The 25,263-nt window shown below is 39.3% G+C and overlaps 1 protein-coding gene across 8 annotated transcripts in view; it reads right to left on the bottom strand.

Annotated features, from left to right (window-relative positions):
- LOC6645323 (pneumococcal serine-rich repeat protein) overlaps positions 1–25,263 on the bottom strand; it is a 28,751-nt gene extending 3,488 nt beyond the window's left edge. The window contains exons 1-9 of one of the 8 annotated variants that reach the window (XM_023177278.2): positions 25,183–25,263; positions 15,707–16,564; positions 12,795–13,044; positions 12,414–12,707; positions 12,000–12,222; positions 10,890–11,920; positions 9,847–10,828; positions 1,163–1,541; positions 740–907 (exon numbers count right to left, since the gene is read on the bottom strand). In XM_023177278.2, the coding sequence (XP_023033046.1) occupies positions 740–907; positions 1,163–1,541; positions 9,847–10,828; positions 10,890–11,920; positions 12,000–12,222; positions 12,414–12,707; positions 12,795–13,044; positions 15,707–16,351 (3,972 nt within the window). In that variant the 5' untranslated portion in view covers positions 16,352–16,564; positions 25,183–25,263. Of the gene's footprint in view, positions 1–739; positions 908–1,162; positions 1,542–1,611; positions 1,941–5,796; positions 6,186–9,846; positions 10,829–10,889; positions 11,921–11,999; positions 12,223–12,413; positions 12,708–12,794; positions 13,045–13,386; positions 14,350–15,706; positions 16,565–25,182 lie in introns of those variants that run through there. The other 7 variants (XM_047011969.1, XM_047011970.1, XM_047011975.1 and 4 more) reach the window with 7 other exon arrangements.

The following is a 25,263-nucleotide window of genomic DNA, read 5'->3' as shown; positions in this document are numbered from 1 at the left end:
CAAAAATGATTCATGATAATTAGCTTAAGATAAGAATCTTTTCTTCAACTAGAACGCGATCTATCATCACTTATAGTTCTTAGAAGGTTCTCTTCTTTCAAATCAATGTGGTTTTCAATCGCATTCATGATCAGATATTTAAGCTTGGTTTGACTTGTTTACTGGCTAATTTCAACGGAGTTTGGAATACTCAGAACATGGCTTATAAACAACATCTATTGACTGACATACCTAATTAGAACTCTATATGAAAAGTATATTTTGTATATATTTTTGTTTTCTTGTTTAATTTTGTTTGTGTTTTAAGTTTGTTTAGCAAGTCAAAGTGCATGTTTGTAGAATGGTTTGTGTATCGATATATCAAGTTTCACAAACTAAATACATTTATATATATATATATATATTTTACATGCTACATAAATGTTTGTTGATATAGTGAGCAGAGCAAGAGAAAGATAGAAAGATAGATCTATGTAATAAACATTAAAATTACAAAAATGTAGCAAAAAAAACAACAGCAATAGTTTTTGTTTTTTTTTGGGGATCAAATTGTTGTAGCAGGTACACGAGATTATGTTTATATATGTATAAATGTAGATATAGAGTATTCTTCTTGTCCTGCCTGGATTATTGATTGTATTGATCATTCGTATGTAGATTTATAGATTTTGTATGGTTTATCAATTAAATTTTCCATCGAGCTAATCGAGCAAACGAAATGCAAAAAACGTGCAAATACCTGAAGGTAAACCACCTGTCTACGTAGATCCGATAATTCCTGTAACGGATCCTCCGTGGTGGATGAGGTCAGGCTGGCCAAATCGATATCATTCAATTGTTTGCTATCCAGTCCACAAGCAGCAAATAGCTGAACGTTATCGTTTTCAAATGGATTCAAAGTTTCCGTCTGCAAAATAATAAAAGAGACATTTTTTTGGCAATTAGATTTGGCTGGAACCGAATCTAAGGAATAAATTGTGTAGAATCTAATGGCAAAAATGGAAACCTACCCGCTTCAAATCATAATCAGGCTCCTATGCAGTGTGTGGTGCAAGTGAAGTTTGGTGAAGTGAGGTGAAGTGGGGTGAAGTATGGTGTAAAACAGAAAATGCATGAAAATGAAATCATAAATTGTGTGCTAGAGATCCAAACCTACGCGTACCTCTTGTAGAATGCGTCGCAGTCGGAGCAGCTGCTTCTTAAACTGGAGTACATCCTGTATCATGGCATTCCTGAATGACTTGTCATACAACATGAGATCGTCCGATGAGCTATGCAGCTCTGCCCCGCTACCTTCTCGCCTTTTCTGCCCACTTATGGGCTGTCGTTGACGCTGACGCTGCAAACTGGATGTGGATGAGGCTGTCGAGGCCCGAGAATTGGCTGAGCTTCGTTTATGTGCAGCTGTTGCAGTTGCCGTTGCCGTTCCACTGCTATGCGTGGAACGTATACTATTGTCCGAATCGTTGCCGTGTTGCAGTTGCTGATCCTGAAGACGAGATCGATTCAGTAAGCGGGTGGCTCGTGCCGGCAATTGAGCGCTGCAAAGAGGAGGATAATATAAAAACATATCCATTAGATTCGGTTGTCATTTTAGGATTCAAGCACCACCTTAGATATGTATCATTCGCTTGTGGTGCACTACTACTGGCCACAAAGGGCAGATAGTGATGCAAATGCATATGATGATGGTGATGATGATGATGGTGCTGGTGGTTACAACTCAGTTGAAGCTGCTGGCCCTGGTTCTGCTGTTTAATGCCCATGGGTGAGGTAGTACGAGTACGTTGTGGTCTTGGTCTAGCCAGCTGGCCAAGTAGGAATCTATTCTCAGAGGTCTTTAGATCGGTGCGTACACGTCGTACACTAATTGGCGATGATTTGGACAACTCATTTGCACTCCCATTCCCCTCCGCCGTGGCCATCTTACTGATGATGACGATGACTGTTTTGACTAAAATCGAAGTACAAAAAAAATACCTCTATGACACAATCGGGACATGCGCAGACCAGCAACAGCTGAGTTGTCAGTGGAGACTTCTTCTGTAGACATTTCGTTTATCGTTTCCTAGTGGTGTGTGTGTGTGTGTGTGTGTGTATGGACTTCCCTCTTAACTTAATTATTTAGTTGGTATTTTACTATATATATATTAAACTCTTGTAGGTTTTTTTTGGAATGAAAGTGAAACGCGAAAAGCGCAATTGATTGGGACACCACCTCGACCTGGGTTGACTTGGCTTGGTTAGGTTTGTGGTGTGGCGAGGGAGGGGCTGGTTGTTTGTCAATGAGCGCAATTAAGAGATTCCTCCCAGCATGTCGGACCTGCTGGGAAGCTGCCTGCACGAACCACCAAAAAGCAGTTGGATAAATAAATCTATGCCGACTATGGAAATACATTTTCGACGGGATTGGTGAAAGTCAACTGTTGCGTGTTGCATTGCCACCAAATTCCCCCCTAACTCCCTCCACAGTGGTTGTTAGGGAGAGTGATGGAGTGAAATATAGGAGGTACTCTGGGCTCTAACATATGTGTGTGTGTGTGTGTGTGTGCTTGCTAATGTTTCAAATATTTCACGGCATAATTTATACAAACTGTTGAAAATCATTAATAGACAAAGCGAGCATCGAACTAACAACAAAACAAACTCTCAATTCGATTATATACGGATGATTAAAATCATCAACATAAAAATGAAAAAAAAAACCTAATGGATTTTTTTATTGTTTTGGTCTTAATTCACATTATTATAATAATACTACATATATATGTATATATATATGATAGTTGATCTACAATTTCATTCATTCCCTCACACACATTTGGTATTTGGCACATAAACAAAAAGAAACAAAAATTACTGCAACATTTTTTACACATTTTGCGACTTTCACAGCAATCCAATTAGTAAAGAGCAAAAGTGCTACGAAATTACCAAGCAATTTGAATATCTGGCGAAATTTAATGATATCTTGAGACTGTAATAAAAAGAATTTAATTATTCTGAAAGCGTTGAAAGTGCAAATCATACCAAGTTCTGCTCTTTCATAGTTTTGATTCAAAAAAGAGACCATAAAAATAAATAAACAACAAACAAAAATGATGTAGATAGATGATTAAGAGAAATTTTTCAAATGGGATTCTTATGTTTTTCAAATTACTCCACTAGATACATATATAACAGACTTTCATGGTTAACTACTGTGAATTGCTTTAAAGCCCTTTGAATTTCAAAAATTGTTGCTAAATTCAGGTTTATAATTAGAATAACTATTTATGGTAGCTTGAACATTTAAATTACTTCATAATTCGTTCAACTAAACTCAGTTGGTTGCACATTTCAATCAGCCCTTTAAAGTATTACTAAGTTTTTCATGCATTCAATTTGAAAAGTAACAACATTTTTGTAGGCCATAGTCCAAATCAATTCGTTAAGTTAATTTTACAGTAAAAATATATACATGTATCTGAAAGATCTGCAGATATACTGAGAAACCATAAAGAAGAAAAAATGAAGGTGACAGGAAAAGGTTCATTACAATTTGTTACACGATTTTCATTGAAATTTTCCCATTTCCTTTCTATTTAGTGTGTTTGCAAATTGAACGTTGATGACGACAAAAAATATTGCAAATGAAATGCAAAATATTCAAATGTATGCAACTGTTGCAAGTTGCAAGTTGTTGTTGCCAGTTTCATATAATTAAACAAAACGATTTCCATAGACAAGACACAATACACAATACAAATTTCCCGTCACAATTCACCTGTTGTTAAGGTTTTCTCTGTTCTTTGTTGGTTTAGTTTACATTTGCTTCGATTTTGGTTCGCACGCCATGTTTTAGAAATTCACAAATGTCGTCTAAGAAAGACTCGCCGAATATCAAGACAATACAACGTGGTACTTTGGACAATTTCAAATTTATATAATGTCCCCGCCCCGGATATTTTAGAGCAGTGCAAAACAAAATGCTTGTCATTGCAGAGCAGAGCAGAGAGTGCATCAAATGGAATTATGTATTACGGGGGCCTCGGAGCGTGATCTCTTCAGGCGACACATATAGTTAAGTTACAATTGAGTCTCATTTGTAATACAACACACACGAGCCAATGCCAGCGGCAACAACAACGTCAACATCAGCAGCAACTGTTGCTGGTTGTTAGTGTGTGTGTGTGTGTGTGTGTGTGTGGTTGCAACTGTTAAATTTAACTTAAACCGCCAACTGCCAACAATGACAAGCAATCACAATCACATTGCAATCATTTGGTTTAGAGGTAGAAGTAGAGACAAGAGACAAGAGACAGAGACCAGAGACATAGACAGAGGCGTTGACATGCTACTACTTGGAGTAGTCGAACTTCACCGCTAACGGTACTTATCAATTTGTATGGCAAAACGTCATTTGTCATAGGAAAACGTCATAGGAAATGGAAAATAAAAATGGAAAGGCATTATCATCATCATCATCATCATCATTATGAAGAGGCTTCATTAGAGAGACACCATGGAGTCGGAAAAGGCAAACAACTGGCGCGTAATGGTAATGGCCATAAAGAAAACTTAACATTTCTCACAAGCACACACACGCACACACACACACACACACACACACACACATGTACATAAACTGGCAAACGATTCTTCCCATCAAGACAAATCTGGTGAAAATCCGAATCCGGTGTATGTATCTTGCATGCCAGAACCAGAGTTTTGTATGCGAATGATGATCAACGATGGTTGCTGTGCGGTAAGAACAGTGTATAAACGTATGTCAGGTGCGGAATACCTTCACATGGGGGAATCTCTAACAAGTCCCGACATACAATTGGATGTACCTATCCTAGAATTTCAATTGACCCACAACGAGTCTATGCCTAGTGCGATAAACGTCTTTAATCGTTTAGATCTGGCAATTGTTTTGTTCTGGATTAAAGTCTACTATTAGAATCAACTAACTCTCTGTGTTCAAAAATAGATTGTTAATAAGTATTTTTCACTACATTGACAGATATGTACTTTCTGTCCATCATATTTGCGGCAATATAATCTGGATAATCCGGCCCTGAGCCCCCTGTTTAGGGAGTAGTTGGAGCCAGACAGGTAGATAGGTAGGTAGGTAGCAGCAGCAGCAGCAGCAGCCGCAGAGGCAGTTATCTGTATCTGTATTTGCACTCGATGGTATTTTTATAGTCCCCTGTAGTCTCACACACGACGGACAAACATTCTGTTGAATTATGCATGCCAGAGATACATAGATCGAGTCTCTTGAGTTTGAGAATGTGGTACGAACCCACGGTCAAAGCGTCTAAAATGCAACTGAACTTGCTTCTCAAACACCATAAAAGGAGTGAGAAAAGGTTAGTGTAGACGATCATACAAACATATATGTATATAGTATATGTATCATATTATGCTATCTGGCATAATAATTGTTACGTTTATGGCATCAAATTCCAAACGCTTTTCCATACGCTGACTGCATTTGCATGTGACACACTTTCAGCCATTGTTTCTGCCCCACTGTCCCCCTCTTTCCCCTATTTTCCTTCTCCAGTTAGCAGTCTCTTCTCCCTACTGGTGGCTATATATCAAATTACGCAAGGGCTAAATGACAAGAGCGGAAATCATCACCCACTTCAGTTGGCATGCCATGACTTGGTGGTGTTGTGGCTGATGTTGGCTCTTGGTATTGTCTGTTGTATTTTTTGGTCTCTTCAGTCTGACCACCAAGATTACACATTGTCCATCATTTGCCATCAAACTTTTACTACTACTACTACTACAACAACTACTCACTTTGAATGTCTCGAATGGTTGGAATCAACAAAAAGCATTGACACTTGTGCCTGCGGCGTGTCTTTATTATAAACGTTGGCAGTTTGTTGTTGTTGGCATCGGCGTTGGAGCGCGTATCTGTGGCATGACAAAAGGCAACAGTGCGTATCAATAGAGGCGTCGCGAGGAGGAGCAGCAGTGCCAGCAGCAGGAGGTGAAGTAGTAGTATGAATAGAGCAGGTCGGTTGAGCTCTTGCGGTCACTGGCTCTTAACAACGCAATTAACTTGGCTTGGGTTAGGCAACTCCCACGCGCATTTTACAAGGCTCTTGCAAAACACTCCAGAAACACACACACATAGACAGAGATACAAAGACTCTCAGGCAATCGCGTTGATTAACTCAATCGAATCAGTTAATATTCTTTTTTTCGGTATTGCCTTCTTTAATATATATATATTATACATCAATTTGTAGGATTTCGTTAACCACCGACACAAAGCACTTCAACAAAAAAAGAAACCGCATCAACCGAACCGAAGCGAACGCTTTGAGATCTTGTTTAATACTGAAGCCGAAATCGAAGTTGAAGTTTGAAGCGAGCGCCAACTTTTTATGGTACATTTTGGCATTGGAACAATGCCAAGTAGAACAACAGTGTCCATGAAAATGATTATGCAATCAATTTACACTTAAATGAAGGGCCAACATTTTATTGACAATAAGTTCTCAAAACAAAAAAGACTTGAGTTCTACAGTCGGGAAGCTTAACTTTTGAGAGTTATGTATATGTATTTATAAATTTCAAGTTTAATCTTTACTCAATCGTCATTTAAATGTTTTGTTTATAAATACAAGGTTTTTTGTATATTTATTTTTGGTCTACGAAAATAAGGATAATTTGAGAGCAACATCCTTAATAAAAATTGTTGTAGACCTACAATACTAATCTTTGGTTATAAAGAAAGTTCAGTATAACTCAAGTGTGTACCTAAATAATGATCCAGTATTGGCACTTATATCCTATTTAATCTAGTTCTGAAGTAATCTAGTTCTTGTTTAATAAAATTCTAGTATAATCATCTTTCTTAAAAGTATTATTTGTTCTCAGTAGTAAATAAATTTTTAAAGAAAGTTCTCTAGTTTAGATGGAATTAAAATTAAATTAAATTCTGATAATAGAATTTTTCGAAAATATACAAAATTTGTCAATGGGTTACTATTGAATATTAAATATTCCTTCTTTACATTTGCAATCTATTCTTACAATCATTACACAATCAAAATTTTCCAAAAAATTAATAGTGATATATAGTACTTGGCTGCATATTTATCAGAGCAAACATTTAACTACCATTAAGTGGAAATTTATTTCTGTTTTGCCTGCATCTCAGGCCACTGTGCCAGGTGTGTGCCGCATTTGTTACCAAAGTTTCAATACCAAAACGTTTCCCTACCACCGACCAAGCAAAAAAAGCAAAACAAAGAAATGGATAAGCAGTGCTAGAATGCTTCCCACTTGAAAGTTGATAGTCGGGAATAGGGAGTTGAGAATCGGAAATTTAGATTCTTTGTGTGTGGCAAAGGCCGTTAGAAAAGAAAGCTCACATTGTTGAGTGGTCAATGAGGGTGCCTGCCCCCCTAAAGCCATAATATTTTCTTGCTCCCGTAATGGAGACGGTGATCACAATGCACCTTTAATTTGGTTATTGTTGCTGTTGCATTTGCTGTTGCCGTTGCCGGTGCCGGTGTGAATTGCTGACCGAGGCAATAATTGAGATTGTGAAGCCAACGGCTTACTCAGCAATATTTTTGTTGAGATGCCATGGCTTGTTTCGGGTTTTGGGCTCTTTTGGCTACAGTATCGGATTTGTGTATGACTCATGCATATGAATATGAATGGATGAATGAGTAGTTGAGCCGGCTTGCTCAAGGTTAACTAAATCACAAACACACAAGTGTGTGGGACTCTTAAGATTTTTTTTCTTTTTCTTTGATTATTTGCATTTGAATTATGCCTGATCGAAATGATTAAACGATTGTGTGTGTGTGAGTGTGCAGCTGCTTGCTTAGACCGTAGGCCGTTTTGAACCGTTAGAGTGCATTTTACCATTTTAGATTTATGTGGACATTCACCGAAAGCCAATGCCCAGGCACATGCGCGCATCCAATAACAACAGCAACAACAGAAAAAAAAAGCTAAATCTGAAAAGGCCAGCGGCATTTTGCAGTTATTTTGGCCATCATCATCATCATCGTCATCGTCGTCGGCTTCGTTGCTTTTCCAGTACAAACAGAGAAACAGGTTCACATAGGCAGACAATTGATTTTTCCTTGCAATCCATAAAAAATCCAAAAACCTTAGATTAAAGCAACGACTTTGTGGTACCCTTCAAGTGCAGTTGCTGGACTAATAGATGATAGAACAATTTCCCATAGATCACAATTACTTTTGTATGAATTTCAAACTGGATGGGTCTTATGGGCTTAGTCTTTGTCTTTTTTCCTTTTGTTGCTTTGTTAATTTATGATTCGCAACTGGTTTAAGCGTTGCTTAAGGACGTAAATAGAAAATTGGCGCCCGGAGGGAGTTAAATTTACAAAGCCGTAGCTTTTTTTTTGTATCAAATCATAGTGTGGGAAATTTTGTTGCCGTTTTTTAACATTTAATAATTTAAATGCATAAGTGAGATCTATAAACCTTATTTAATGGCTTTAGTTAAGTTTTTTAGCATTTCAAAATTATGCAAGTGTTCATTAAGAAGCATTAGAAGCAACATAGGCTATTAAATATATTATGAAAAAACAAAAACTACAACTAATGGGTACTAAAATGGCAAAACAAAACATTAAACAAATATAAAAAAAAAGGAATGGAAAGGAAAAATTTGCCGCAGCCACAACAAACTTTTCAACTTTGGTTACGGCAAGAAACGACTTTGGCTGGCTGGTTGATGTCGTGGTCGTGCCGTTGCCGGTTGTTGTTGTTGTTATTTAGTTGGTTGCCATGACAAAAGAATGCGGCACTCGCCATCAAGTCTCAGGCCAAAGTCAAAATGTTATCTTAACAACAACCACGATTTGGCCAGGCCAAGTCAGGCCAGGCCAGGCCAGGCCAGGCTAGTCTCGGGACTCTCAGACAATTGCCGCAAAATGCCAAGTGCCGTTGTCGTTGCCGTTGCCAATGTCTGCCCAGAATGCAGGCCCCCCCCCCACACACACACACACACAAACACACTTAGTCACTGATTCAAACGCTTTGGCATCGGGATTGAAAGTGGAACTGAAATTGGAAATGGAATTGATGGCAGGGACGGAGGGTGTCGATCTCTCTCATGGTAGCTGCCTGGTTAAACATTACTATTGAGATCAAGTCTCGGCAATGGGAATGGCAATAGCAATTGGAATTGGCAATTGGATTGAATGGACAGACGGTTAGATGAATGGAGACGCCAATGGGCAACCTTTTAAAATTTCAACCTGCCTGTGCCCCCCAAAATGATGTCTGTCTAATTTTGGGCTAATTTCAATTTCCACTCCCCAAAGTGAATGTGGCACAGAATGTCAGGCCATGTAATGCCAATCCACTGAGCTGGCCAAAATGCATTTGAAAGAGTTAACCCTAGAGAATTCAAATGGTTCAGAAAATCATTTCCCTCGTCACTTGTGGCAACTGTTGCTATTCGGCAAGTTTTAATGTTGTTTGGATGTGGCTTTCTGGTGTTAAATTCAAGTGGCAACCAGCTGATGGATTAGGCAGAAAAACAGAATGCATCGCATTCAAGTGGCAGCAAATTGAGATTGGGGCATGGATTTCTGTGGACCATTGAGGAGTGTGCACTTAATATATATTTTCTTCATTTGTTGGCAACTTTCCAAGTGTCGAGCTACTTACTTAATAAAAATCAAATCAAAGGCAATCCCTCCAAAACGAAAGGAAAAACAGGCCATTGCATTTTGGCAGAGCGCCCAAATGACCTGGCGCAACCAATTCAATTAGTATTTCCTAATGACATGGGTTGACCATGTGTGGCATGTGATTAGTCACGGTTATGGATGAGGCACAACTCACCTGATACGCTCTCTGGCTCCACTGCGTTGCATCCTGCCACGGAGTAAAGTATTCAGCTCCTTCATCACATCGCTGCCTTTGCGCTCTAGTTCGGATAGAAGTTCTGCCTCGGTCTCGGCTTGGATGGTTGGATCGATTTCATCGCCTTGCCGTGGGCCTCGCCCAATTCTATGTAGATCCGAACCACTGCGACTGCGGACCGACACAGTACGATCAATAGAATCCAGACTGCTATTCATATCAAAGTCCATCATTAGATCATCCGAACAAATGGATTCACACGGCGACAGGGTATCTAAGGATTCGGCACGATCAAGCACAGCCTTGCGTACCGCAGCCGGAGTCCTCAAGCTTAGCTCGATGGCCTGCTGAAGGGCAGTGCGGGCCTTTGATTGGCTTTTAAGCGAACGCAACGAACCCGTCTGAGTGTGACTGTGTGTCTCCATTAGTGTGGGCGTATCGGTGTTTCCTGCCTCCTGGGCCTCACTATTGCACAGCAGAGCCGGCTGATCGGCAATCTCGTCGTCAATCAAATTGCCACAGTCCGAGCCCAGGGATAACGAATGGGAGGCATGAGTGGGTGTGCCTGGTGAGATGGGACTGTGACTACCGGGATCCAGTTCGAGTTCCAGCACTGGCGAGATTTCATCGATATCGATATCAATGTCCTTCTGCTGCAACTCCTCGTTGAGTCGATGCTTCTTGAGCTTGCCAGTGGCCTCCTCGGACTCTTCGGTGCTGCTTACCAGACTGTCTGTGGGCGATGTTTCATCGTCCAGCAGGAGGCAAGTGCTACTGGCCAATGCCAGTTCGGCGAATTTCGATTCATTCAGAGCATTGTTGAAAGACCGCGGACGTTCGCTGGATGTCCGTGTGACAGTCACTTCCCGATTATCCACAATGTGCATGTTGAGCAAGGGTTCCGGAGCCTGATTCGTTGAATTGCTTGTACTGGGCTTAGGGGCAAGATCGGTTATAGAAGCTGCCACAATATAGAGGAAATTAAAATTGATAAAAGGCAATCGAACAAGTTGATGACTTACAAATTGTGCTAAACTGCATATCCGTATTGATTAGACTAATATCATCGAGTCCAAGAGACATATCTTCCTCTTTGTCATTATCCCTAACGGGTGCCCGAGTTGCACTGCTGGTGTTGGTGCTGCCACTGGTAATGCTCATGCTGCTACAATCCCTGGCCGCCAGAGATTCGCCCGCTAGGCAGCGCCACGAGGATCCCGAAGATGTTTGACTATAATGTTTGGCACTCTTCTCCGATGTCGATGAATCCAAATATAATTTCTCTTCATCAATGCTTTCGCTTTCATCCGAACCGCCACCAGCAGCACCAGCACCAGCACCATTACCCTGATTCGGAGCCTGGGAATGTGATTTCAACTGTTGCTGATCTGTAGAAGCAGCACCAGTCTGATCCTGTCCAGTTGTTGCCTGTCTTCGTTCATAGCTCTCACGGCTCAGCACCGTATTGGACCGCACTAGTCCAACTAATGGCAAGGGAATGGTCTGACTGCTATCAGTTGGCAATTTAGGCAAGGCCAAGGGCTCTACAAATGAATTCGATTCACTGGAAGGTGGATCATCCACATCTTTCACCTCGAATGTATGCCGTCCGCTCATCACCATTTGCAGATTACGTGGCCGACTGCGACTTCGTTTTGAGCTGATGGAACTGCTGCCCGAACTGCTGTCCATGGCCATGTCCATGCTGGCTATGCCAGAGTCGGCGCTAATCTCTCGACTGCCAGAGAAACCGCGTCTTGTCGAATTGTTAGTCAACTGTTTGACACTCTTCTGGTCGAGATGGCGCTGGCCTTGTGGTTGGGCATGAACAGAAGTTAATGGATGCTGACGCGAGCTGCTGGTACAAGATGTTTCCTTGGCTCGGGCACCTGTCGAATGTGCGGGAACCGGTGATTGGACACTGCTACTGGGTGTCGTCGGTGTTGTGGCTGTCAAACTGATGGCCACCGGATACTCGGGACGCGGCAAACTAACCGTTTGCAATGTGAATTTGGCATAACTAGCTGGCGGAGCACGCGGCGTTGGACGTACGCTATATGAAATGGAATAAGAATTACATATATTATTTTTGTACATCATTCCATTCGCATCATTCAATTCAATTTACTCACATCACATTTGCATGCATGCTGGCCAAATTGTTGTAATTGTAACGCTGCTGAGGACGCTTAGTGGACAATTCTTCGTCCGCTATCTCGCCAAAGAACTGCCGCCTCTGATACTCGATGGTTGTGTTCTGGTTGAGATTAAACGTCAGAGTTTTGGGCTGAGCTATTTTAGGCTCCCCATCACTACCAGTTCGACCGGCATGTGCGCTCTTGGAGCGACGTTTCACTGCATTACGAAAGAAAATCAAAAATAAAGAAAAAACCATTAAAATACATTTCTAGCCTCGACTATGAGGTACTCTGTATTAGGTAAGGTAGGGAGTTTGGCATTTCACGTAGTACGCCTATTGCCATATTTTATTTGTAATCAATAGTAATTTGGCTTGGGCTTAATTGCTGATGGTTTGTTTCACTTACAATTGCTTACTAGCACGGAACCAGTGCCGCCTCCCGGTGTTGTTGCTCCACTGCTGCTGCTGCAATTGTTATTCTGGGCATTGGCGGCCGACTCATCGGACTCTTCGCCCGAGGGCCCCGATAGGCCAGTCGATGCGGGACGCGGTAGGGCTCCAACTCCAGCGCCGCGATAGCCAAAACGTTTGCTGGACACACCTGTACCTCCATGAGGAGCAGTAGCACTTGGCATTGGATTTGTTTTTGCAGCGACAGCGCCCACTTTCTCAAAATGTATGGGAGTGATGGTTGTGGTAGCTGTGATAAGTTGGCATGTCAATATTAAATTTTGGTCAAATTGAAACTAATTAGAAAGACGACATAGGTAAAACGATGTACACTCACCTGCATTGCCATTGTCGTCCTTTGTCTCTGTGATGAGTTCAGAATCTATTGTCTTGTCGAGCAGTTTTTTGAACTTTTTGGGAGTACCATTGAGTTTTTTACGAAAACCAAAGGACATTGCCGTCCCTTTGGTATGCAAGTGCTGCTGCTGTTGCTGTAGTTGCTGATCGGCCAAGTCCAATGTATTGCCATTTGCATTGAGATTACGACGATTCGACTTGCCGCCATGCTTCTTGCTCTCTGCCTGACCCTAAAAACAAGAATGCAGGGGGATAAAAAAGGATGAAAGCGAAAATGAGATTCAGGTCAGAGCACAGGCACTGAAAAGCCACTTGACAAAAGCACTAAGCCTAGCAGACAATAGACAAATCACAGAGAGATAATATATACATGGTTGGTGTGATAGAGAGAGAGAGAGAGAGAGAGAGAGATAGAGAGCGAGTGTGGGAGAGGTGGGCGGAAAAAAAACACTAACTACGTAGCTATGAGTCATGCCTTTACACAATAATAGCACAATGTTTCTATCTACAGGATATATTTATGATTTTTTCTTTTGTAGTTTCAGGACTAGTTGTTTTCTTTTGATTTTTACCATAATGACAGCCTCGACTTCCGCGTCAACTTCTGCGTCTTCTTGCTCCTCTGCTGTAAATAGTTCGTTTCTTGTAACTGATTCCGTTTCGTTTGTATTTCTGGTTCTAGTCCTGGATCTACTGTCGCTCTTTGTGGTCTGCTGCTGCTGCTGCTGCTGCTGCACTTGTGATTCCTGTATGTCTTTGTCTAAGAGCTCGTCGTTATCATCGATTATGTCGTGAAGCTGAAGCTGATGCTGAAGCTGAAGCTGTTGAAATTGCTGCTGTGCTGTTGTGGTGCTATCGTCTGCGGTGATGGTTGCCCCCTCGTGTTGTGCGTTTAATGTGACGACGACGAGGTTGTCGCATTCATCCATTTTGCAGGTCGTCGTCGTCGTCGTGGGCAGAGGTGCTCGCTAGTCTCCCGGCGAGTCTCCTTCTGCAAATGTATGCTTGAAAATCTTCCTTGCGCCGTTTTGATTGTTGCCACAAAGTCAAATGATAGCCAGGACTTGTTTCGGTTAACAGCAATGTTCATGACACGGCTGCCTTTTGCACAAAACAAAAATTACGCCATTTATAATTGCACTTGAGGCAGGAACGAACAACACACACTTGTACACACACACACACTCGATAAAAAATATCTACACGTATACACACACGCACACTCTGACACAGGAGCGCACACGAAGTGTCTTAAAGGTCCTTGAAAATTTCCTATATATGTTTGTGTGTATGTATGTTTGTTGGAGGAAAAGCACTTCCAACTGCCAACAATATCGTTTAAATTTTCTTGCTATTTACTTTAGCAATTATCCAGCGCCTTTAACTATGCAATAGTTTATCTGCTTTGAGTTTGTCTTTCCTTTTTCCTTTAATTTTTTGTGTATTTTCAAGATTAGTCAAATCAATTTCCGTTGTGTAAAATTTTCTTTACATCAGGATTTCTCTCACTCGCTCACTACATTACACGGAAAATTCAGAATGGCTAGTTGAAAATTCTGGCAGACCGAATGAGTATGCCTCGGCCTTAGCCAGTGGACCGGAGCGCGGTTGCTCGATCATGCGCAGAACCACAAAAACAAGTGACCACCAACCAACCAAATAGCCGAGGAAGCAAGCAAAATAGTGGTCTAAAAACTGGGGGTAGTTTTATCAGTGGCGACATCTGGTTTTCGTTTTACGCAGTGCCAGGACGGTGGTGCTTGTTGTTTTGGTGGTGGTTTTAGAACAGGACAAAAGTTGACAATTTTGCTTATTTGCTTAACACAATTCAGTTTGCCTCCACATCAAGTGAGGTGCAAACCGAAGCGAAGATAAAAATAAGTGTAAAAGCCCGATTCAAATTCGCATCTCCAACTGCTAGATGTGGCTTTAAAACGAGTCTCATATGACTTTAAGCTAAAGCTTTACGTAAATTTTCATTGTTTTTCCCGTGGATGTGAAAATATTTTTAAATTTTATGTCCATTTAAAATGCTTTTCCTTTCTTGGGCTAATCAATATGAATGTACCAAAAATTAGTTCTTAACTTATAGAGCTTAGCATGGTCAAATTTGCTATGGGACATGCTATGGTCGATGGGATATAGCCAAAGTTATAACATAACTGAACTTCGCAATCTGGCATGAAATGTGTTATTAGTTTTTGGAATATTTGTATATCCTGGGGTATTAAAAAACTTATCAGATGTTTTATTTATTTGCATTTTCGCAGTTTTCCTAATAAAAATTTGCATTATTCGAGGCCAAATACGAAACTTTGAATTAAGATTATATTAAGATATAAATACACATATATTTTACCCATTAAAATATATAAACAAGATAAGTCGACCAAAGATAGAAGCCGCAAAAAGGTGAACTAGGATGTTTAAACCTTTGAGCTAACTTTTTTCGCATAATTTCGTACAATTCGCAACTAGTTTAAGCATTAAAGATATGACCGTTGCCTTTAGTGAAGTAAACGAGGTGGTTGTTCTTCAAATATGTAGCTGCATAAACAACTGAATATAAAAAATCTTTTTTGTACAAGTTAGTTTGAATCGGCTAATAATTAAGGTTTAATTAAAATTCAACTTGAAAACAAAATGACTGAGTTAATGCTAGAAAAGCAAAGGTTTAGGTCTTTATCATTGAGTTGAATCAAATGGAATAAGCTATGTAGGTTTATTTAACAGATTCTCTATTACCCGAGAAAGGGTGATAGAAATTCTTGTCGATTGATGGAAAGCCACAAGTCACTTGTTGTCACAAGTGTCAGACATTGCCTATTATTGGCCAATCATTTGAAATAAGTTCAATACATTTATCATCATTTGCGAATTGTTTACACTTACCTCTTCCCATTCGCTATCGCTGGCACTTGCTAGCCAAGCATTATTCTTTTGGTTCAATTGGATCTGCCGCCTGATTCCTTTACTCGGGATGACTTCATGACTCACAGTTGCAATTGTAGCCACTGGCTCCGGCAGAGTTTCTGCTTCTGTTTCTATTTCTGTTTCAGTTTCAATTTCAACTTTAGCGCTTTTGATGGCCTGCACAAGCTCCTCTAGCAAAAACTCTTGGCAAGTGGAATAGTAGTCATTGTCATTGTCAGTGTCTGTGTAGTTGTTGCTGTTGCAATTGTAGATTGTCAACGGATTGTCAATGGTATCCACAACCAAATGGGTATGGGTATGAGTATGGGCAGCAGCATCACCATTGTAAAGGGAGTTAATGTGCTGCAGAGCCTCCGTCTCCTTGCTGCTGTTGTTGTTGTTATTGTTGTTGTAGTAGTAAAATGTCTCTGATTTCTCAATGGGATCTGGGACTGATGATGATGTTGTTGTTGTGGTTGCTATATATTCATTACTCGATGTCAACTGTTGCCAGATTTTGTGCGCCCGCACCAAATCTTGTTGGGACAGTGCAATTGTCAACACAGATTGATGATGTGCGGCTCCAGTGGCGGATAGGGATTGCCGAGAGACACACTTGCCCATCTCCGTTGCCGTGATTGCGGTGGCGGCGGCGGCTTTTGCTGCTGCTGCATTGGCTGCTCGATTGATGCCCACAACGTTCACGTATTGTTCTTGGCAGCTAATGCCTTGCGGTGTTAACGCCAACACTTCTACGTCTCCGCCTCTGCCACTGCCTCTGCCTCTGCCTTCGCCTGCAGCTGCTTCTCTTCTTATCCACACGGCCCGTCCGTATTACTGAAAAACGAACGAATGAATGAGTGAGTGGGTTAGTTATCATATTTAGCTGTTGGCATATTGATATGCTGAGAGCTTTGCTACCTTGCGGTTAGTGTGCAGGTAATGATACTAACCATAATCTGCCCCATCACCCGCACATATAGTCTCCAACCTCCCCCGGTACCACAACCCCTAATTCCATTCCATTGCCATTGCATTATACCATGCTGCACGTTTTTTATTAAATTTTATTAGAGGGGCGCTCATGCACACGGACAGAACTGAACTCAACTCCAGGCCAAAGCTAAACTTCATTTATATTTGTTCCCCCCATTTTTGTTTTTTTTTTTTTTTTTTGCTCAAATCCTTACTCACTCATGCACATAGACCAAAAGAGAAAAATATGTATGTATATTCAAGCAAATGTAAGCAGCCTTTGGGAACAGCAGCTATAGCAACATATATGCCATCCTAGCTGATGCCTCTGATGGTGACTCTGCCTGTGCCTGGTGCCTGGTGCTTGGGACTGGGACTTGGACTGGGAATGGTATGGTCCTGGGCCTGTCCTGTTGCCATTTGTTAGTTGCTGGTTGTTGGTTCTGATACTGGTACTGGTCCTGGTCCTGGTACTGGTGCTACTCCCTTGCTTTATGGCGCATTTGCCGCATAACAAAATTTACACCCACCAGGAGTCGGAGATGCACTCAATGGTTTACCCCTTATGTGGTCATACTCTAATAATAGAGTTTATTGAATTTGTAATGTAACTGGTCAAGAAAAGAAACCAACAATTTCAGTTTTCAGAGAGTGAAATTAATCTTCTTCACATAAAATGACAATTTAAGCTAAAGAACAAAATGTTTAGTATGTTAGACTGTTCTAAACTTAATTGACTTTTCAATATCTTGTCTAACTGAAATCAAAATATGCTAGGGCATACAAAATTTCATTTGAAATTGAAATGGTAAATTTTATTTATATGTACATCTGTATATCTGGGTTCTCTGCTCTGTTTATGCCTGCTTATGTCGTTTTGGCTTACTCACATTTACCGCGGCTTTTGTGCTGCATAAATTTCAGTGCCACGCCCACAATGCAATGCAACAAACCTCCTTGGGAACCCTCTACGACGTCGACGATGACGTCGACTCCAACGTCGAGGACTAGGACCGAAGAACGAGCAACGTCATCATTGCTACGTGGCCCTTTTGTGTTAACTGCCAACTTTTATTTGCTGCCTTTATTTTTCTCACATAATGAGGCAATTTTGCAGTTTGTTTTCTCTGAGTTTTTCACTTGTTACTCTTGTATTTAATAAGCTCAGAGTCAAAAGGTAAAGGCAAAAGACAAAAAGGTAAAGGAATGAATAGATGGCAAGAACCGAGAGGTGGGAAAAGATGGATAGGTGGAAATTGGAGTTGTTGCTTAAGGTGGTTTTTGAGCTGAATTGGCATTGCCTTAATGCCGCACTTTGTATGCGAACAGGAGCAAATCCTTCAGATCCTATTGGTCGCATATGTAAATTGAACAACGAGTAATTATGCGCATAAATAACTTGCGACAGCGACTGCAACTGCCTTAATCGCTGTAGATGCAGGCACCAGATAACGATGGCCAAAAGGACGTGCGAGGATGTGGCACGCTGTTGTTGCTGTTGCTGTTACTGTTACTGTTGCTGCTCATGCATAAGCATAACCATTTCCATTTTCATTGCCCATTGCCCATTGCTCCCAATGCTCCCAATGCAAGCAATTCCCGCACCATTCAAACCCAATGCCAGAGCCATTTCAATGTGGCATGCAACAGCTGCTCGCTTACAACATTTTTTGGGGGCTAGTATAGCATCGTCTCATGCATTTCAATTGTGGCCTAAAATAATACGCCAAATGGAATTTCTATGATGGCAAAAGAAAAATAAAAACCCTATATATACATACTACACTCATACTATATACAATGTATCTATATACATTACATATACCTATATATATACATTCATATATCCCAAAAAACTACAGCTAAAGGGCGTTGGAAGGGGGGGGGTGGGGTAAAAAAGGCAATGAATGTGGAAGCCGCATGCATATATAGTATAAGTAACAACAGTTGTCAGTTTTGTGGATGTCAGGACAAAGTTTTCTCGGGCCATGATTAAAATACGCGGCCAAAGTTGCTGACAGTTTTAATACAAGGCGGCCCAGAACTGCAACAGCAACACCAACACCAACCACAACAACAACAACAACCATAACAATAACAAAAACAAATGCAAAACTTTTTGCCACCTTCAAGAAGAAGACAAAAGGATGTAGGTATAAGAAGACCAAGTTAATTTTGCATGCCACACTTTTGTTAATGCAAATTGACAACAGCAGCAACACCAACACTAACAGCAACACCAACACCAACACCAACACTAACAACAACAGCAACACCATAACTGCACTTGGAAAAAAAACTTGTTGCAATTACACAAAGTCCACAAAGTGTATGATTCGTAATGAATGTGTTCAGAAATTCAAATTAATCGTATTATAATGCTACAGAAACACAAATGAGATTCCCAAAATGGTTTTGTTTGCCCCCTAAAGTATGCCAAGGAATTTTAAAATAACTAATCGTTTTATTATAAATAACTTTTGGAATGTTGTCCAATGGAAAAATTTTCGATAAACCATGTCTGCAACAATTTTTGTTTGGTTGAACATTTTTTTTCCAGCACATTCCACAAATTTTTCTGTACTTGATTTGAAAAGTGAATTCTTCGACTGAGTATTGCATATCCTAGGGGAGCAAATAGCTGCATACCTAGAGTTGCCGCTGCTCTTATTAATGGCGAATCTAGTTCATTATTTTGGTGGGGTATATCGCCCATTTAGGAGAGGTAAAGACCCTTCTGGGGGCTTTTTAGTTGTTCCAACAGAGGCATTTGGTTTTTTTTTTAAATGATTCCATTAAAAGAATCGTCTATTTCTTTTACTTACTGCCAACAGTTTTCTTATTTTGCATTTATTCGAATCAAAGTCGTTTTTCACTAATCAGATGTTAATTTAAGGCAATTTTTTTTTTGTATTTTCGGCATTAAAGAATCGATATTTAAGCTCGATTATTTACAAAGTTACCGATTTTATTAAAAAACTGTCCAAAAACATAGCATATCTTGATGCTTTAATAAACAAAAAAAGCTTACTTAAACGGATAATGTCGTAACTTAGTCATAGCCTGTAACGCTTTTTCTAACTTTGAAGTTGTGCAGAGGAAAGATCGTCCTCATTGGGAATATTTATATCTAATCTTCTTAAGACTGAAAACTTGAAAGCTAAAAGAAATTAATATTAAGTATTTATTGTTCAAGTTTGTTCCATTTTAAAGTCGTTTTACAGTATAACACTTGAAAATGATTGAAATCTAGATGTCGTATATCATAAATGAACTTTATTATGTTCATGACATCTGAAATTGATATTTCTTCGAGTGTGCTCTTAAGGTGGTGTCGTAGATGGTCATGTCAGGCCAGCGGGCCAACAGAACAAACCCCAGAACCAGGACCAAGACCACGCAAGGCCAAGGCATGCCAGGGCAATGGAGAAACCGAGCAAATGCAGACAGCTACGGGGAAAAGCCAACTTTGCTTCGTCCGGACATTTGCGTGGTTGAAAGCAATTGCATTTTGGTAATTGAACAAGTCAACGCTTAATTATTGTGCACTGTAGTAAAAACCATAACTGTCTGGTTTTGACTCAAATGGCCGGCTGAATCGACAACGAACGAAATGTGCAAAAATGAGCAATTGCTTTTTGTAAACGATTGTTGTTGGTACATTTCCTCCACGGTTGTTCGTCGCCTCATCCGCCTCTTCATCCTCCTCATCTTGCTCCACCTCAATCTCTCTCAATGGTTTTGGTTGTTGGTATTGCGTATATATGCGTTTGATATGTTTTAATTGACGGCTCATTTTGGCTTGCACAGACATTTTTCGTGTACAATTTATTTTTGCAATTTATTGCTTGACGTTAAACGGCTTTAACTTGTATTGTCTTTATTTTCATTTTAATTTCGGCGTTTTTCACAATTTTTGTATGGACCTGAGTGCAGAAGTGGGTGGTGGGTGAGTACAGGAGGGCAACGGGGGTATCTTTTGTTGTTGTTGTTTTAATTTTGTTATTTTTTTGATGATAGTTAAAAACTGATCTATATGCTGCAACAACTTTGACTATAGCCATGGATGGCCCAAAGCCTCAACGAAAATGTATGACCAAATACAAACACAAAGACAGTGATGAAGAGAAAAAGGGAGAAGGTGGGAGGCAGAGTGCGACAGAGGATAGGAGTGGGACGCGAAGAAAAAGCGAATAACGGGTAAGCGGAGAGGCAGACAAACAGGCAGAGACACTTGATAGGTTTTTGTGCCGCTTTTGGGACCATTCTCGGACGCAGCCAAACAGTGCCACACCCACACACATGCAGAGGAGGGGAACACACACACACACATAATACATACACACACTATTGGCCATAAATCAATTTTTCAAAAATGACACTGGGAAATGGAAAAAGTAAGCTCAAAGCTGTGCGAATATTGAAAGCCGCCTCAATTCCTATCTCCCCCATTGCATCTCATGCCCAATTCATGCATATGTGTGTGTGAGTATGTGCAGAAATATACAAAAAATATATATATATAAAAAATGTATATTTTTGCCCAGCATTTTTTAGTGAGTTTCCGATATCTTCGCTAGAATTATTATTATAGATTTTTTACCCCTTCTTTTTTTCCTTTTTTTTTTTTTTTTTTTTGAATTTCTACAAATCTTTGCAGCTGGCGTTGAAAGTTTCGATGACGACGAGTTTGTCGTCATAAATTTTGGATATTTTTTACAATCATGCAATAGCAATCCTTACCAACTATACATATGCATACGAGCGAGCAAACAAACATATATATGTACATACATACATATGCATTAGACTGGATTTATGCTGCATTAAAAGCCAAAAATATTGTAGCCTTGGATTGAAATATTCAGTTGAATTTTGAACTTTGTGGCAATACAACATGAAACTGAACAATTACACATAACTTGTTAATTAATTCAGATTGAATTTCATCTGCTAAAATGTCCTAGAGAATGCTTTATTGACAAATCTTACAAAATGCATACAAATGTTAAGTGTACGATATGCGATAAATAAGCAGAATGTTTTAATTTTAATAATACAAATCGATGTTATATGCACTTATCAACATAAAACGTTGCTTCAACTGCACATTTTGATTAATGTTATGAAAAATTTAATTAATTTCGAATTCAACATGTCGTATGAGTAATTTGTATTTTATGTCTTACAAAGGGCAATAATATTTCTTGCTTTTTTTCAATTTAAATATTCCAATCCATTTGACTTAAACTATAATAGAAGTTAACCTACATAAAACCAGTCTAATGCACACACACACCTGACTCACACACACACACACACATACTCGCATTGCAAAGATGATGGCAAGAAGTTGGCAAGAAGCCTTAGTTTGGCAAATGGGGAAATGAGCATGTTAATAGCAGTCAAACTAGAAGCTGAATACCTACATATGTCAAGTTTTCTGTAGTTGTGGCAACAACAGATTGCAGCATACTCGGCGTATGCGCAATTTCGAAATGCAAGCCATCGACCAAATGTATTTATATTAAAGAAATAAACGATGAGATGCAATGCCTTGAGATGTGGGAGAAATAGAAGGCAAAAAAAAAAACCAGAAAAAGGAAAAGGAAAAACTGTAAAACTGTTGATGAGGGAATTTTTTTGTGAATATATATGCATACAAATGGCTTATACTCGAGCAGATACAATTCAAGGGGAAACTGCAAATATTTACATACATACATATATACTGAGTATATATACACGTATATAGTCAGTATATTTGCATGTACGCACACTCATATGCATCTCTGTGTATACATCTGGGGAGATAAGGCGTTTATGCATTTGAATTGATGCAAGAACTGATTTATAAAAGGTCCTTGCAAATGAAAACTGCATAGTAAAATTAGATCACACATCAATTTTCCTATACATATATGCATAAAAACATCGATTATGCCAAATTGAGAGTAAATACTTTGTATAGATTGATTTACTTTATATTGATATGCGTACATTTTTATTTCCAATTTAACTAATCTGAAAGCTAATTCATGGCTCAACAAACTAACAAATACGTTTAGTCAATGAAAATTACAAGTTTAACGCAAATATTTTTAATTGCATAGCTAAGAAAACAATTTAAATTTAATTTATTCAAAGGACATTCATTAAATATGAATGACTTTAAATGTTATTGGAATGAATTTCACTTAATTTCTGCATCAAAAGGACAAATGTTTACATTCCTAGAGTAAAATTCTAATAATTTTTTTTTTTTCGTGTTTCTCCTTATAAATGCCAACGAGTCACTCAAAGTCAGTGAATTTCCCTCCTTTGCCTTTTAATTGAAAGCATTTTTATTGAGTTTAGTATAAATTCAAACAAAATCTAATCAAAAAAGCTGCACAAATGAAACCACTGAAGAAAATTGGTCTTTTGAAAAGGTTAACTTAAGTTGGCCAGACTTTTTTGCTTTGCATTTAAATTTAATATTCTTATATATAGTCAATCTAGGATGACTATATAATGATGGAATAATCTGGCCATATATGTACATTTGGCTAAGAACCATGTAGAATCGTGGCAATTTCGTAATTAAAATACATACATAAATACTTATAATTTGATTGTGAAGCGTGTTGTGTGTATTTTTTTCTTTATATTTGTTAATTGCGTGAATGGAATATACCATAAAACAATAATAAGGCATATAAATACATGTATGTATGTATGTAAACATATTTGCACACACACACACACAAGCACTTAATAATTAGCCATCTCAAAATTGATTTCCAACAGTTTATAGGTATATATTTGTATAGGCTTATGAAATAGACAACTATTTGCAGAATACTTATCTTTAACAATGGCAACTTAATTTCACTTCCTGCTACATGTAGCTGAAATTATGAATTAGGTACACTTGAGCCATGCTCATTTGCATGTTCATGAATAAATTAATAGGCAAATTGGCAGTTATGAGTGAATTTATGTATGCTAAACTTGCACACGAGAAATACGGACCAGAAGGCAAGGGCAGGAAAGGGGTCATCAAGGGCCCTTCACAATAACTAGCAATGTGCAATATGCAGTCTGCAATCTGCCATCAAAATAACCTTGACCAGTTTAATTATTTCGACGTCTTTATTAAGTACACACACTAACTTATCTTATAATGGCTTAGACGACCAACCGACGGATGGCTTGGCGACATTTGAGAATTGGCTTAAAGGCATCAGCCAAGCGTGGCAACTTCGAGACTCTCTCATTTGCGTTGTAATCAAGCCACATAATTTGGAAATTGTTGCCAGTTCGTTTACTCGTTGTGGCTGTGTTTTTCATTTATGCGTTTTGTTTGCCCGTTTGGGCTGTTTGTCAATTTGCGTACTTCAAAAAATTCTTTATATAAACAAAAGACAACTCATCGCCATACACGCACACACACACACACACACACACACACACACACACACACATAATAATAATTACGCAATTGGCAAAGACAAAATTCATTTCCTCCCTTGCCAGTCTGCCTCAAAAAACTCCATACATTACTCGACTTACTGACTGACTGACTGGCTGGCTGTTCCTTCTCTCGTTATGGCCTCGAGTATATGTCATGGTGGATTTCCATTAAATTAGTTTTAATTATATGACGACTTTTGCACACATTTTTGGCCATTAAAGTGACTTTGGTTCGAGTGTACACTAAATACACTGTACTACAAATACATACATACATACATACAGCATTAAGTGAAGTTATTTGCCATGGCAATCGATTTGTTTTATGCCCAAAGGCATTTCGCAGTATGTAGTTCTTGTTTAAACAATTACCACGCTCATTGGCTTTTGCCAAACGCAACTGTAAACATACCAACATACCCTACAAAAGTATAACATTCATATGTTACATATGTACATATATATTTTGTGTACGTATGTATGTACATCTGTTTGTGGCCCACGATTGTAAGCGGCTTGGTTGGCATTTGGTATAGTATTTGGTACAGCAAAACAAGAGCTTGGGCAAGCATACACCATATCCACATGGAACTCTTATTGTTTTGATTACATTGTTGGGTGGTTAGGGAAATCTATACGTCGTATACCTACAATATTGGAGGGTATACCTAGATATTTAATATGCATAACACTGAATGAAAATGAATGTAACTGCAAGTCAACTGAAGCGCAAATCAGAGTACCCTACAAATACATACATATATGTATATATGTACGTTCAGTGATAGGTTTTTTTTTAACTTTCCGTTTAGCTGAAACCGAATTCCAACAACTATACACGTTCGTATTGAAACCATTTTACTCGTTTCAAGTTCTTTTCCCCCTAATATGGTCAAGAGTATCACTACGCTCATGGCTAAGCTAACTGTAGATATATATATATATATCTATATATACATCTCGACCATATCAGTTTCATTTTAGCCCCGTCTGGGCATGCAAATTCTGTGCCAGCTATTACCTACCTTTTGGTTTCTTATCTTATCAGGCACGTTTGCCACTTCTTCAACACCCAAATAGTATACACGGAAAGTGTATAATTGAAT

This window comes from Drosophila willistoni, assembly GCF_018902025.1.
Source record: "Drosophila willistoni isolate 14030-0811.24 chromosome XR unlocalized genomic scaffold, UCI_dwil_1.1 Seg143, whole genome shotgun sequence".
Lineage (NCBI taxonomy): Eukaryota > Metazoa > Arthropoda > Insecta > Diptera > Drosophilidae > Drosophila > Drosophila willistoni.
This window is presented reverse-complemented; position numbering and strand designations above follow the sequence as displayed.